This window comes from Boeremia exigua (genome assembly GCF_020726555.1).
Source record: "Boeremia exigua strain MPI-SDFR-AT-0100 chromosome Unknown C7974scaffold_6, whole genome shotgun sequence".
NCBI lineage: Eukaryota > Fungi > Ascomycota > Dothideomycetes > Pleosporales > Didymellaceae > Boeremia > Boeremia exigua.
Window position 1 is genome coordinate 1,199,151 of NW_025763523.1, and position 12,132 is coordinate 1,211,282.

Genomic DNA, 12,132 nt, shown 5'->3' on the forward strand with positions numbered 1-12,132 from the left:
TGATATGATAGTTGATGCATCCAACGTTACAATGACAGGGGCAGGCGTTATGAGTACAGTCGATGGGTCTAATGTGATCGTAGAGGGCTCCAGAGTCTCGGTGGTGCGAATGATGCTATTTTCGACAACCGTGACTGGAGGTGGTGTAACATAGACTGTTCTACAGGTAAAAAGTTAGCATCGTTTTTTGTTTGGTATCTGTCGTGCTTGTCTCTTAGGGCCAACTGCTCGCGAACATTTCTCGCGAGAAGTTCAGGCAGCCAAGGGTCTTGCCGTCGAGTCTTTCGGAGTCAATGATTGACAGAAGACGAATCTAATGATCTGTAGCAATATTGTTCCAGAGTAGCTGCAGTTGCTCGTAAAATGAGGCGGGGGACTATCGCTCTGGCTCTTGAAGCTTTCGCCAACTTACCCATTGAATGTGACTGTAGAAACCGGTAGAGTCTCCGTAACCCGAACAATACTTTCCACAGTCTGAAATACTGTAGAGGCATCTAGTGTTTGAGTCTCTCGGATCGTGGTGTCTATCCTCACGGTAACTGGATCGGGAGTTACGTAAATAGTGCTGTTGAAGAATCAAAAGTCAGCCTTAACATCATTACGAGTTTGTCTGGAGCTCGGTACACTTCAAAAACTTGCGCTGAAGCCGACACGTCTTGGAGATACCAGAGTCTAGTGTTGCACTAGATCATTCTGCTGTTTCGCCCATGTCTGTTACGAGGGTTTGATAGAGGGCAGAAGAAAGCTTATCTGAAGGCAACGGTGCTCGCTTACCCATTAAATGTCACTGTTGATGCTGGCAGGGTTTCAGTAACCTGGACTGTGCTTTCGCGTGTTATGGTGAGTGGATCAAGAGTCTGCGTGACCTATCGCAGCCGTCAGCAGTCGAACAGCACTCAGCAATGCGAAGGGTAGCCCAAACCTGTAGTGTTCGATCTTCAGTAATTGTGACAGCAGGGGGAGTCACATAAATAGTCCTAACACTGTTAGAAACTTCCGCGTTGGAACAAAGTCAAGCTTCTTTCGACTAACCCGTTGAAGGTCACAGTTTCTACTGGTAACGTTTCAGTTGTAAGTATCGTACTTATTAAAGATACGGTGATTGGAGCTGGTGTCGAAATTTCGGTCAAGGTTGTCAGTTGGGTCAAAGTTCTGTTGCTTTTGTCAGCAGCTGATTCGCATTGTCAGATCACGAGAACCGCGATGAAACGAAACAAGCAGACACGACAAATTGCAAAGTACGACGCAGACAATAATAAGATCCAGGAGCCAGATGGTTTTCAAGGTCTTCAAAGTCCAGGATCCAGGGTCCAAGTCCAGGGCATGGAGTGCAGAGGCAGGTACGGTCAGCTCGACTGTGAGTATCATGGCAAAACACATCCCACAATCGAGGTATGTCAGAGACAATGATATGGGAGATCAAGATTATGCATCCTACAGTCATGCAAGGGATACTGTTGACGCGACAGGCTTGGAATGTGGGGCGGACATGAGAGCGACCCTGCTTGCTCGACTGTTTCTTGCCGACACTTCCGGGTCTACAAGGCTGCACAGATAGCAGTGGCGATGGCCACTGCTGGTCTGGTTGTGTTTCTGTCATACTAGTTCTGTGGCATCCTTGTGTCAACTGGTCAAAAGGTGGGGGAAAGCCAGAACTGAAGTGAGATCTTGTACATGAAATTCATCGTACCTTGTTGCTGAAAGTGTGCTTAGCACTGTCTGAGGAAGTGTCAAGATTGATATTTGCACTTCAGTCGCAGTGGTGGTCCGTAGCTCGCTCGTAGTTGTTGTGATAAAGCTAGGTAGCTGGGTTTGAGTGACAGTTGTGATTGAAATGGATGGCGGTGGTATTGACAGAGATACAGTTGTAATGGTTACTGAGTAGTTAGTATGAGCTCCTCAAGTTGACAGAGATAGAGAGACTTTGGACTTGGAGCTAACCATAATGCAGCTGCAAATGTCACCAGTCAGGGAACGAGCTTACTAGCGAGATGTTAGTTTAAAATCGATTGAAATGTTTTGACGTGCAAAAACTGCACAACTTGAGGGGAAAGATATGTACCCTGCAGGAAGTATTGATGTTGACACTATAGTTACAGCCGGTTCAGTAAGAATCGAAGTGATTATTGACGTTACTAAATGTCGTGAAGCGTTAGCAAACGACTAATTCAAAAGTGCTGGTCCAGTTTTCCAAATAGGGAAAGATTGGCAAGGAGGTAGTCGCAAATCGCTTGCGGAATTCGAACAAACGTCGAGAGCCGTTCGAGCATCGACTTTTCATATGTTGAGTTTGTTTCAGACTTCTTAAAACCCGCGACTTGTGCAAAATCGTTGATACCGAGTAGAGGGTCTTGTAGGATAATTCGAAACTAGATATACTCGAACTTACTGCTCTCGGATTAGTGAAAAGTTACAAGAAATGGACCTTGCTCCAACGAGTCAGGAATACCTACCTAGCAGGAGGATAAGATATTGATACAATGGTCGAAGCTGGTATCACTGATGTGACTGTCACAGCAGGTGGCACTGACGTTATGGTAGACGCAGGCTGCACTGACGTTACTGTTGAAGCAGGTTGCACTGACGTTACTGTTGAAGCAGGCTGCACTGATGTAATTGTCACAGCAGGTGGCACTGATGTTATAGTAGATGCAGGCTGCACTGACGTAATTGTCACAGCAGGCTGCACCGATGTTATAGTTGAGGCAGGCTGCACTGATGTGACTGTTACAGCAGGCAGTATAGACGTTATGGTTGAAGCGAGCGGTATTGACGTAACGGTCACTGCTGGGAGGGTTTGGATTGAGAGAGAAGTGCTGATGGACACCGAGATCGAGGTAATAGTCCTGAGTTCATGTTAGTACTGCTAAGGTACGGCTTTCAGCCTAGTAGGATGTTAAGCAAGTCGTGTGCTTGCATTCTGAAGCGCCCAAGCATACAAAAAGAAAAACTTACGCGGGGATTGCCGTTGTTGTAGAAAGAGACGTTGTTGTGGAGAGCTGAATACTTATAGATAGCTGAGTAGACACTGTTGTGATGGTAATGTACTGAGTGACGACGGGAAGGGTTGCAGTTATGGTTTGTGCAGGAAGTGTTTGGGTTACTAGGTGAGCATGCGATCAGCCAGACTTCCTGAACCTACCGTAAATGCTGCTTTTCGCATGTTCAATTTCCCAAAAGCGGGAAGAGACGTGATTTTTTTTTGTTGGAAGGGTTGCGAAGTTCTTCGCGGAATTGCGCCACGGTATTTGGCTAGAAATGGATAACTCACTACATCAACGTCAGCAGATGTCCATGACTGAGAGAACTAATAACCCAGTCGGAATAATTCAGCATATCTACGGCCGGATTGACTGCAACAAAAGAGATCTAAGAGTACCCAGGAAGCACATATTGCGTGAAGACAGAATATACAGAAGAAGTTATGGTAGCAGTAAGTGTACTAGCAGGAAGCTGCTGTGTCACAAAAGACGTGGACGTGATTGAGATTGACGTCGTCGTTGTGGCTAGAGCTGTCGCTGTGCTCGTCGTAGTCGTGAGAGGAATTGTGACGCTCCGAAGTGATGTTACCTCAAAAAATTAGCAAAGTTCATGGCACAATGGAATGGTCCCAAACTGTGCTTGTCACTGTGGCTTGAGTAAGAAGTCCACCTAGAATAGACATAAGTTAGCGCGTCCTTTAGACGAGTCCCTCTTCCAAAGCTGATTGTCCAGCACTGATCGGCAAAACCTCGAGCCCAGACCTGACCAAATCTTACCAAGGGGGTTCACAGTCACGAAGGAGGTAGCTGTGGATATACTTGTTGTTGTTGCGAGTAGAGTCGACGTTGAAGTGACTGTAGGGGGCGTTACTGTTAGTGTCGCAGTTGTTGTGGATAGAACTGTCTGTGTTTGGCTCTGTGTGATCACAGCCAAACGCTGTTCTGTTACAGTGACAGTCGGGTTAACTGCTGGGTCCTGTCTATGTCAGCGCATTGCAGTGCGGAGCGTAATGCTTGTGTGCCATTGCCCAACGAAGAAAACATTTAACAAAAAGGAATTGACCAGATTCAACCCTATGATCGATCAGCAGAGTGAAACTTCCAAATAAGACTCCATTTGAGCTCCTGAATATCAAACCTTGCGGCGCATAAGTGCTACATATTGAGCATGTACAAGACCCATTCGATGCAGCTCTTGTCTGCAGATACGATAATGTTTTGGGAGGGACACAACCGACAGCGATCTGTGCCAACGCGTCGCCACATAGCAGTTGGAATCAGAGATAGTGTGGGTCAAATTCCTCAAGCTTCACGGGCCGATCTGAGAATACGGACCGATGTAAGATGAGGCTCTGAGGTTGTGACATAACAGGAATGCAAACTGCGCCCTCGCACATGCATGCTAGTATAGCCTTCAACTTCAGCGTATTAGTGAGCAAGGTAGAACTAACTGTTCAGGCGATTCTCAGTATTTTAGAAGGTTGATAAAGCGGCAGATTGAATGGCTAATCAATGAAATACAAAGAACTTAAAGGGAATTGTAAAATACCTCTCGCAGAAGGCCGACAGCGCGATCCAAATTGAACACCCGCAAGAACAACCTAATCTGGCTTTTGAGTGTCCGGTTTAGTTCTTAGTCTATGTTGTTCATATTGTCGCGCCGAAATATCTTGAGCATGGTGTGTCGGAAACATTCACGGCGCACGGTGACATATGCTTGATATCATCGAATGGATAAACAACTTTCCTGTCGTTGTTGTTAGCTTATAAAGCCTTGCGGACGTTGTTGGCGTTGAACATCACCTTTGTTCCTTTGCAGTAGCAAACCTATAAAGTCGAACTTTTACCTTTATTCTTATCCATCATCATTATAAGCTTCTCAAGACAGCACTTTGCCTCAGACGAGAATTTGAGTAGCCCTTCATACCTCGACAATCAGCTCAATCCATGGAGACTCTTCCTTCCGGTGTTATAATTGCCATAGGTCTTGCTGCCATTCTAGTCTTGGCAATGCTACTCTGGGTCATTCGCAATGAACTCTCTTGCTGTCGCGGTAGTCGGGATATGGTGTAAAGCCTTGATTGGGGGTGATAATAGATGTGTACAGGGGGGGTATTCCTCCGGTTGATAGCTCACGGGTAACCATCGAAAGTTTGGCCAATCCACAACAGCTGCAACACCCTCCTAGAGCTTTTGACTTGCTAGATGCATGCCGCGCCGGCACACTGTATCAGCCCGACGTGTCCCCCCCCCTGTATCTTGGGGTCGTGTATGATGCCGCTGGTTCGTCTCTAATATTAGATTCCCAAATACAATGACATCACTTGGAGGCTTGTCGATCAACCAGATTCTTTGCTGCTTACTCTAGTGCATACTGAGACTGTGCATACACCGACTGCTCTCATCGCCATTACCACTGTGTTAGCCAGTCCCGCCTTTGCTCCTTGCGATTACAAAAGAGTCCTCGTGCACGGCGTCTCCTACGCATGTTGGTCGTAGGTCACATCTTATGGTGGATTCTTTGGCGCCTGCTTGGGTAAGAAGCAACGTCTGATAAACCTGTTCAACGTCGAGAGCAGTACCTTCTTTTCACAGCTTCTCGAAGTGTTTAGATGGAGTTGCTTAATGTTGCAAGCTCACACATACGAAGTATACGTGGTACGGCAGCCTAGCGCTGCGGGGAGCTTCAGCACAGGCCATGCCCCGCATGAGCTTCCAGCAATAATTGAGCTCTCTTCCTCCAACGACACACTTGCTTTCTTCGCACTGTCACCCTACGCATAATGACCAGTGCCTACTACCTCGCAAAGCCGCCTAGCAAACCCTTCAGTGGTGAATCCGAAATGGCGCCATCTGTGCCACTCGACGAAATACCGACACTCAAGCTGCTCTATATGCTCAAGAAGATCGAACCTACCGCGAACAACACGCCCGAATATTCACCAAGTTCCACATACAATGACAGAATCAGTGTCATTCGCCAAGACATCACCACGCTCGCCGTTGACGCGATTGTAAACGCTGCAAACACGTCGTTGCTTGGTGGAGGTGGCGTCGATGGCGCTATCCATCGCGCAGCAGGCCCTGAGCTGTTGGATGAGTGTGGGACACTTGGTGGCTGTGAAACTGGCAGCGCAAAGATTACGGATGGCTACGAACTGCCTGCTGACAAAATCATACACGCTGTGGGACCGATCTATTGGAATAAGAACAAGGATGACGCGGCAAGATTGCTAGCAGGCTGCTACAAGACAAGCTTACAACTAGCTGTTGACAACGGCTGCAAGAGTATTGCGTTCTCGGCCATCAGTACTGGTGTGTACGGCTACCCTAGTGGTGAGGCGAGCTTGGTCGCTTTGGAGACTGTGCGCACATTTCTGGACGAAGGCGAGAACGCAGATAAACTTAGCCGCGTCATCTTCTGTAACTTCCTCGAGAAAGACGAAAACGCATACTTCAGAAACATACCGTAAGCGGGACTACACCAGCTTTCCGAATCGAACTAATTCTCGAACAGGACATTTTTCCCTCCTGCATCTGATGCGGTAGAAGGTCTTGAATATGACACAGAAGAAGAGCAAGAGGAGGAATCAGAAGCAAATGCCGCAACTGAGATTCTTTCACAGCTTCCAGACGCTCCCACCAACGAGCCCGTAGATGTCGATCATGCCGAGCAACCGTCGCAGAAGAAGCAGAAGACCGATGATGTTTCAGATGACGACTTTATCGTGGTCGATAAGGAGGATACGGAGGAGACGAAGCCAAAGGCAGAACTCTAAGCAAAGTATCCGTTCGTGACAAAGATGGATGGTCGTGGGCTCGTAATGAAGCTATGTCTGTCCCTCTCTCTTTATGATTAGCACTGGCGTTACGGAGGACACAAGAACGATACCCTGGATATCACTGAGTTGGACACGTGGGATGAATGAAACAGATAAAGAACTACAACATCTCGGCTCACACGCCCAATTGGATTAACAATTGTGTTCACTGACAAGGACAGATGTCTTGCGGTTTTGGAAACCGGAGAGCGGGTTCAGGGTGTTTGTGGAGAACCAGGTGGATCAGTCTGAGCTTCAGAACCTGGGGTACTGCTAGTAGCAATGTTGGGGACGACATCCTCAACGATCTCGAACTAGATACCCGACTGCGGAGTCGAGCCACACTTCGGTCAAACGCCGGTTACGTGGGTTACAGCGTCCTTACCGTTCTTGGTAGACGATGGGGCGCATGCATCGCCAAGTCATGGCTGTCGACTATCAAACTTGGAATCATCTTGGAGACCCACAACTCCACAACGAACAGTCCGACTGGAGTGGGGTGTGAAAGCCACGATTTGGTGCGTTCCAGGACCTCGCCACCGCGGTGTTAGGTCTGCCGACCTTCTTCGAATCTGGTGTTTACGAGGGCGGCTTCGTCTTCGACCTCTTCAGCTCTCGCTACGCGGCTCATCGTGAGGCTGAAAACGAGAGCTTCGTCTCGAGGTCTCTTTAACCGAAGGCGCCCCGTAGCCACTCCCGCACGGCGGCAAGGCAGGTCGCCAAGTCCGCTAAGGCGAAAGTCCTGGAGAACGTATCCGCGGCCGTGCTTACTACGCTGCGATGCCCAGTCGCTGCATGAGGTCCAACTCCCGCTCTTTGGGCTAGCTGCCGGCATTACTGCCAACCTGACGATCTATATGTGATCACCCTGGTTCCGTGTCATTCTCGTACGTGCCTTCAACGTTGTAACGTTCGGGAAATGAGCAAGTACTGTTGGTGGGAAGACTCTGCCACAGCAAATCAAGAAACGGCAAATCCAGCCACCAGGCTTGGAGTTTTGCGCGAGAACCGCACGGCCTTGCTCATGCGACTTACGCTAGTTTTAGGTCTCACTACGAATCGGACGTCCGACTTGAGCCTTGCGTGAGGATCTTGGTAGAGTGCGCGCAGAACTTTTAAAAAACAGGAAAAGGAGATAGCTCATGCAAACCTCGAGCACATCTGGTTCTTAAGTTATGAACAACACATAGTATTGGGCCGCGTCGGAGAACTGTTACCTTCAAAAGCGACACATGGGGTTTGCAAGTTAATTACCCAATCGGGTACGCCGTCAACAACCAGTCTTCCCCGCAGTTGCTAGCCACCGACGTCGCGGGGTAGCGCCGTTGCCGATCTCTACGCACAACACTAACATTTCCGCCCGCCAAGAAGACTTGCTGCATGCTTCGACCTCTCCCTACCAATAATATTCCCACTTTTCTGCCAAGATGCAGTCAAGCCATCACCCTGTTCGTAGCCAAGCTACTTTGCCCCCAGGTTTTGTGCGATAATCAATGGCGTTATCTAAACGAAGAAGGTGTGTGGCATGGTATGGCACGATGTGTAACCCTCGTGCACTGCACCCCGCGTTGTATGACTCGATCCTATGGATGGTGGTAGTTCTGATGCCGATATGGTATCGGCTGATAACATGGCGACTGAACGTGAGAGAGAAGTATAAGAGGACCACCTCCGACGTCTTCAGCGCGCATAAGCTTCGCCTGATAGCAAACGCTTTTGGATAATCAAACCCCACATCGTTTAGACCTTCGAATACCTTTGAACAAGTACTCCCTGGAATGGGCTGTTTTACTACTCATGCATCTGGCACGTTAGATCCTCCGGAGGTGAGGAACTGGCGCCTCCATGTCATCGCCTGTATTGCCTCTATGTCGGCCCTAGCCAGTAAGTGACCGTCCTTATACTCATCGAGGAGGATAACATGTACTGAGACAAACAGTGGGTTACGACACCGCCGTTATTGGCGGAACTATGGCCCTCGACTCGTTCAGACGCGATTTTGGGACGAACAACATTCCTCAAACTCAGCGTGATACGATCCAGGGCAACATTGTTTCTACTTTCCAGGTACCTAGATCAAACTCATTGTGTGCAGGCTGTTACTGACCATCACTCAGGCCGGTTGCTTCTTCGGCGCCCTGTTCGCCTTTCCGCTTGCGGAAAAGCTCGGTCGAAAGAAAACAATGATCATTGCTTCATCAATCTTCCTCCTCGGAGGCACGTTGATGACGGCTGCCCGTGGCAGCCTCAACATGATCTACGGTGGACGAGCCGTTGCAGGCTTGGGAATCGGTGCATCATCCATGACTGTGCCCGTCTACATTGCCGAGATTGCTCCCCCGTCCGTTCGAGGTCGTCTGATTGGCATCTTCGAGATCGCCTCTCAAGGTGGAGGCATGTTGGGCTTCTGGATCAACTATGCCTGCGACCGAACTATCAATGTCAACAGCCAAGCCCAGTGGACTATTCCGCTCGCTATCCAACTCATCCCTGGTCTCCTTCTTCTCCTCGGTGTTGCATGGTGCCCGGAATCGCCACGTAAGTCGAGTCTCTCACGTTCCCAAGTAAATTTACTGATCAGACTCAGGTTGGTTGGCCCGTGGTGACAACTTCGAGGGAGCCGAGAAGATCTTGACCCAAATCCGTAACCTTGACTCGTCTCACGCATACATCCAGCATGAGATGAGTGAGATTCGCGCGCAGGTCGAGGAGCGCAGTACCAACCGTATGAGCAAGAAGGCACAATTCAAGAAGCTTTTCCAGAAGGGTGTCCGAAACCGCATGGCCATCGGTCTCGCCCTCATGTTCTTGCAGAGCTTCACAGGAGTAAGCCAGCGCCATTCAAATCGAACTGCTTGTCACTGACGACCACTAGGTGAACATTATCACATACTACGCTCCACGTATCTTCGAGACCCTCGGTATCTCCGGCACCTCCCTCAAGCTGTTTTCCACTGGGTTTTACGGCATTGCGAAGACGCTCGGCATGTGCACCTTCACCTTCGTCGTCGTTGAGCGTGTCGGCCGCCGCAAGGGTCTCATCTGGGGCGCCGCGCTTGGCTGCATCCCTATGTGGTACATCGGCGGTTATGTCATGAGAGCTGATCCTGCCGCCGCAGCCGCCGCAGGGAATATCAACCGCGATGGCTGGGGATACCTGGCCATGGTGTGCGTATACATCAACGCCTTCATCATCTGCGCGACATGGCAGGGCATCACGTGGACGTATGTTGTAGAACTGCACTCATACTTATATTTTACTAACTCCTAATAGTTACGCGTCGGAGATCTTCCCCCTCGATATCCGCATGCTGTGCGTGTCGCTGACCACCGCCGACACCTGGCTCGGATCCTTCATCATCGCCCGCAGCACACCCTACATGATCAGCGATCTCGGGTACGGTGCGTATTTCTTCTTTGCCTCTATCCTGGTTGCCATGGGCATCTGGAGCTTCTTCTTCGTGCCCGAGACAAAGGGCATCACGCTCGAGGAGATGGACGCGCTGTTCCTCAAGCCCATGCACAAGGCTGTGTGGGCCCAGGTCAGGGGCAAGCCTCTCTTCGTCGATGAGGACGAGGTTGCGCGAGGAAAGGGGCTGGATCCCGTCAAGGAGAAGAACATGGGTATTGAGCATGTCGAGTCCGTTCCACGTAATAAGCGCGGGATGTAGACCCTCAAGGGTCCGGTTCGAGTGACAATGACCTGCTGTCGGCGTCTGCGATGGAAGTTCGTGGCTGCACGGGTCGATAACAATATAACACTTAATCCGTCTCAATATGTTCTTTTGCTGTGGTGATTGGAGGTACTGGTCTCAATGTGGACAAGGTGGCTCGTCTGACAATCTTATGCCGTGTATAAATCCCAACACATCGAGTGGCACATCAGTGCCGATATAAAAAAAAAAGCAAGCTGCGTCGCGACCGTGAGAAAACTTACTTACAGCTACAAAAGAAACGCGCTGCCAAATTGATTCTCTCAAACCTTACAAAACACCAACCCTCGCCGACGCCCTCCAGTCCAAACTCGTCTGCCGCTGCAAAATCCTTCTCAGCGGACTCCCCTTCGAGTCCACAACAATACGCTTCGGCTTCTTCGCATCGACACCCAGTTCCCGTACCTCAATCACCACAGCACCAGACTTGACCGCCTGCGGGGCCGGCTTTGCCCACAGCGCTTCCTCGTACGCGCGGATCGTGGCCTCGGAGTTGAAGTGTTCTGCGAGAACAAGTGCAGGCTTACTGAGACCCCACAGTGCGGTTTCGTAGGCACGGATGCGGGACTCGGAGGTCAGTTGGATGGGCTGCCGGGATGCGAGGATGGGGGAGTCGGGGGAGATGACAGAGTCTGCGCGGTCGGATAGCTCGTCTTCTTCCTTGCTTCGCGGCGGAGATGTTGGAGCTGTTGTCTGGCGCGAGAGAATGCGACGGAGTGGTGTGTTGCTGCGTGGTACTGGGACTGAAGGGGAGGCCTGGAGCGAGACATCCGGGAGCGTAGGCGCAGTAATGTTGCCTGTCGTATCCTTGGCATGCTCTGTAGACTCCTGACGCGATAGTATGCGCCGAAGAGGCGTGTTGTTGTATCTCGCTTTCCTGACCTCCAGTGACTCGGGCTCGTATGCTGAAGCCTGACAGGACGTGCCGTTCCTCTGCTCAGTTGATACCTGGCGAAACAAAATGCGCCGGAGAGGCGTGTTATTGTACCGCGCCTGAATGGTCTCTGGTGACTCTCCGAGGATCTCGCTATTCACGAGAGTATCGGTCTGGCTGAACGCATCTTCCTCTGATCTTGCAGGCGTTGGCGAGGGGTCGCCTGACGTTTGACGTGCGATGATGCGGCGAAGGGGTGTATTATTGTAGCGCTTTTTGATTTGGATGCGGTCTGCAATCTGCGTGCTCAGCTCCTGCAGTTGCTCCAGACTCAGCGCTGCAATTGAGGACTTGGAGAAGTCCGTATGATCGTCACGCGAGGTCGAAAACACTGCTTCTGTTGAGGTCCGGACCTGACCTGTTGCATCTTTTGCGCCTGACTGCCAGCTTGCGGGGTGAGTTGTCGCATGGTCATGGTCGAAAGCAGTGCGGCTGCGCTTTCGCGGTTGGACGAGCAGCATATCGTCCTCCTTTGTCCACGTATGTTCAGGTTGATTGAATCGATCTCCTTGCAGCAATATATGTGTGGGAGCCACAAATGTCTGACTGTAGATAGTCCTCGTACTCGATAGCATGCCCTCAAGGCGATGGTGTAGGTCAATCAGCAAGCGTCAAAATGCGCTGCCGACTGCCTATAAGAAAGTCCATGATAGGCGAGATAGGAGTTCGGAAGCACGCCTTTT

The 12,132-nt window shown here is 50.2% G+C and overlaps 3 protein-coding genes across 3 annotated transcripts; 2 read left to right on the plus strand and 1 right to left on the minus strand.

The window, feature by feature from the left end:
• Positions 1 to 5,824: 5,824 nt before the first annotated feature.
• C7974DRAFT_311206 (uncharacterized protein) lies at positions 5,825 to 6,760 on the plus strand (the record flags this gene model as incomplete). Its single annotated transcript, XM_046138300.1, has 2 exons — positions 5,825 to 6,450; positions 6,499 to 6,760. 2 exons carry the CDS (start codon positions 5,825 to 5,827, stop codon positions 6,758 to 6,760), a joined length of 888 nt encoding a protein of 295 aa, XP_045997156.1.
• A 1,731-nt stretch (positions 6,761 to 8,491) lies between these two features.
• Positions 8,492 to 10,473, plus strand: C7974DRAFT_454102 (quinate permease; the record flags this gene model as incomplete). Its single annotated transcript, XM_046145901.1, has 6 exons — positions 8,492 to 8,686; positions 8,742 to 8,869; positions 8,920 to 9,340; positions 9,390 to 9,628; positions 9,678 to 10,027; positions 10,077 to 10,473. The coding sequence occupies exons 1-6, from the start codon at positions 8,581 to 8,583 to the stop codon at positions 10,471 to 10,473; spliced, it is 1,641 nt and encodes a 546-aa protein (XP_045997157.1). The 5' UTR covers positions 8,492 to 8,580.
• A 138-nt stretch (positions 10,474 to 10,611) lies between these two features.
• Positions 10,612 to 12,121, minus strand: C7974DRAFT_185531 (uncharacterized protein). Its single transcript, XM_046136472.1, has one exon. The coding sequence runs from the start codon at positions 12,022 to 12,024 to the stop codon at positions 10,786 to 10,788; it is 1,239 nt and encodes a 412-aa protein (XP_045997158.1). The 5' UTR covers positions 12,025 to 12,121; the 3' UTR covers positions 10,612 to 10,785.
• Positions 12,122 to 12,132: the final 11 nt, after the last annotated feature.

Excerpts from the sequence above, each read along its gene's own strand:
- C7974DRAFT_185531 (XM_046136472.1), bottom strand. The coding sequence starts at position 12,024 with ATGCTATCGAGTACGAGGACTATCTACAGTCAGACATTTGTGGCTCCC.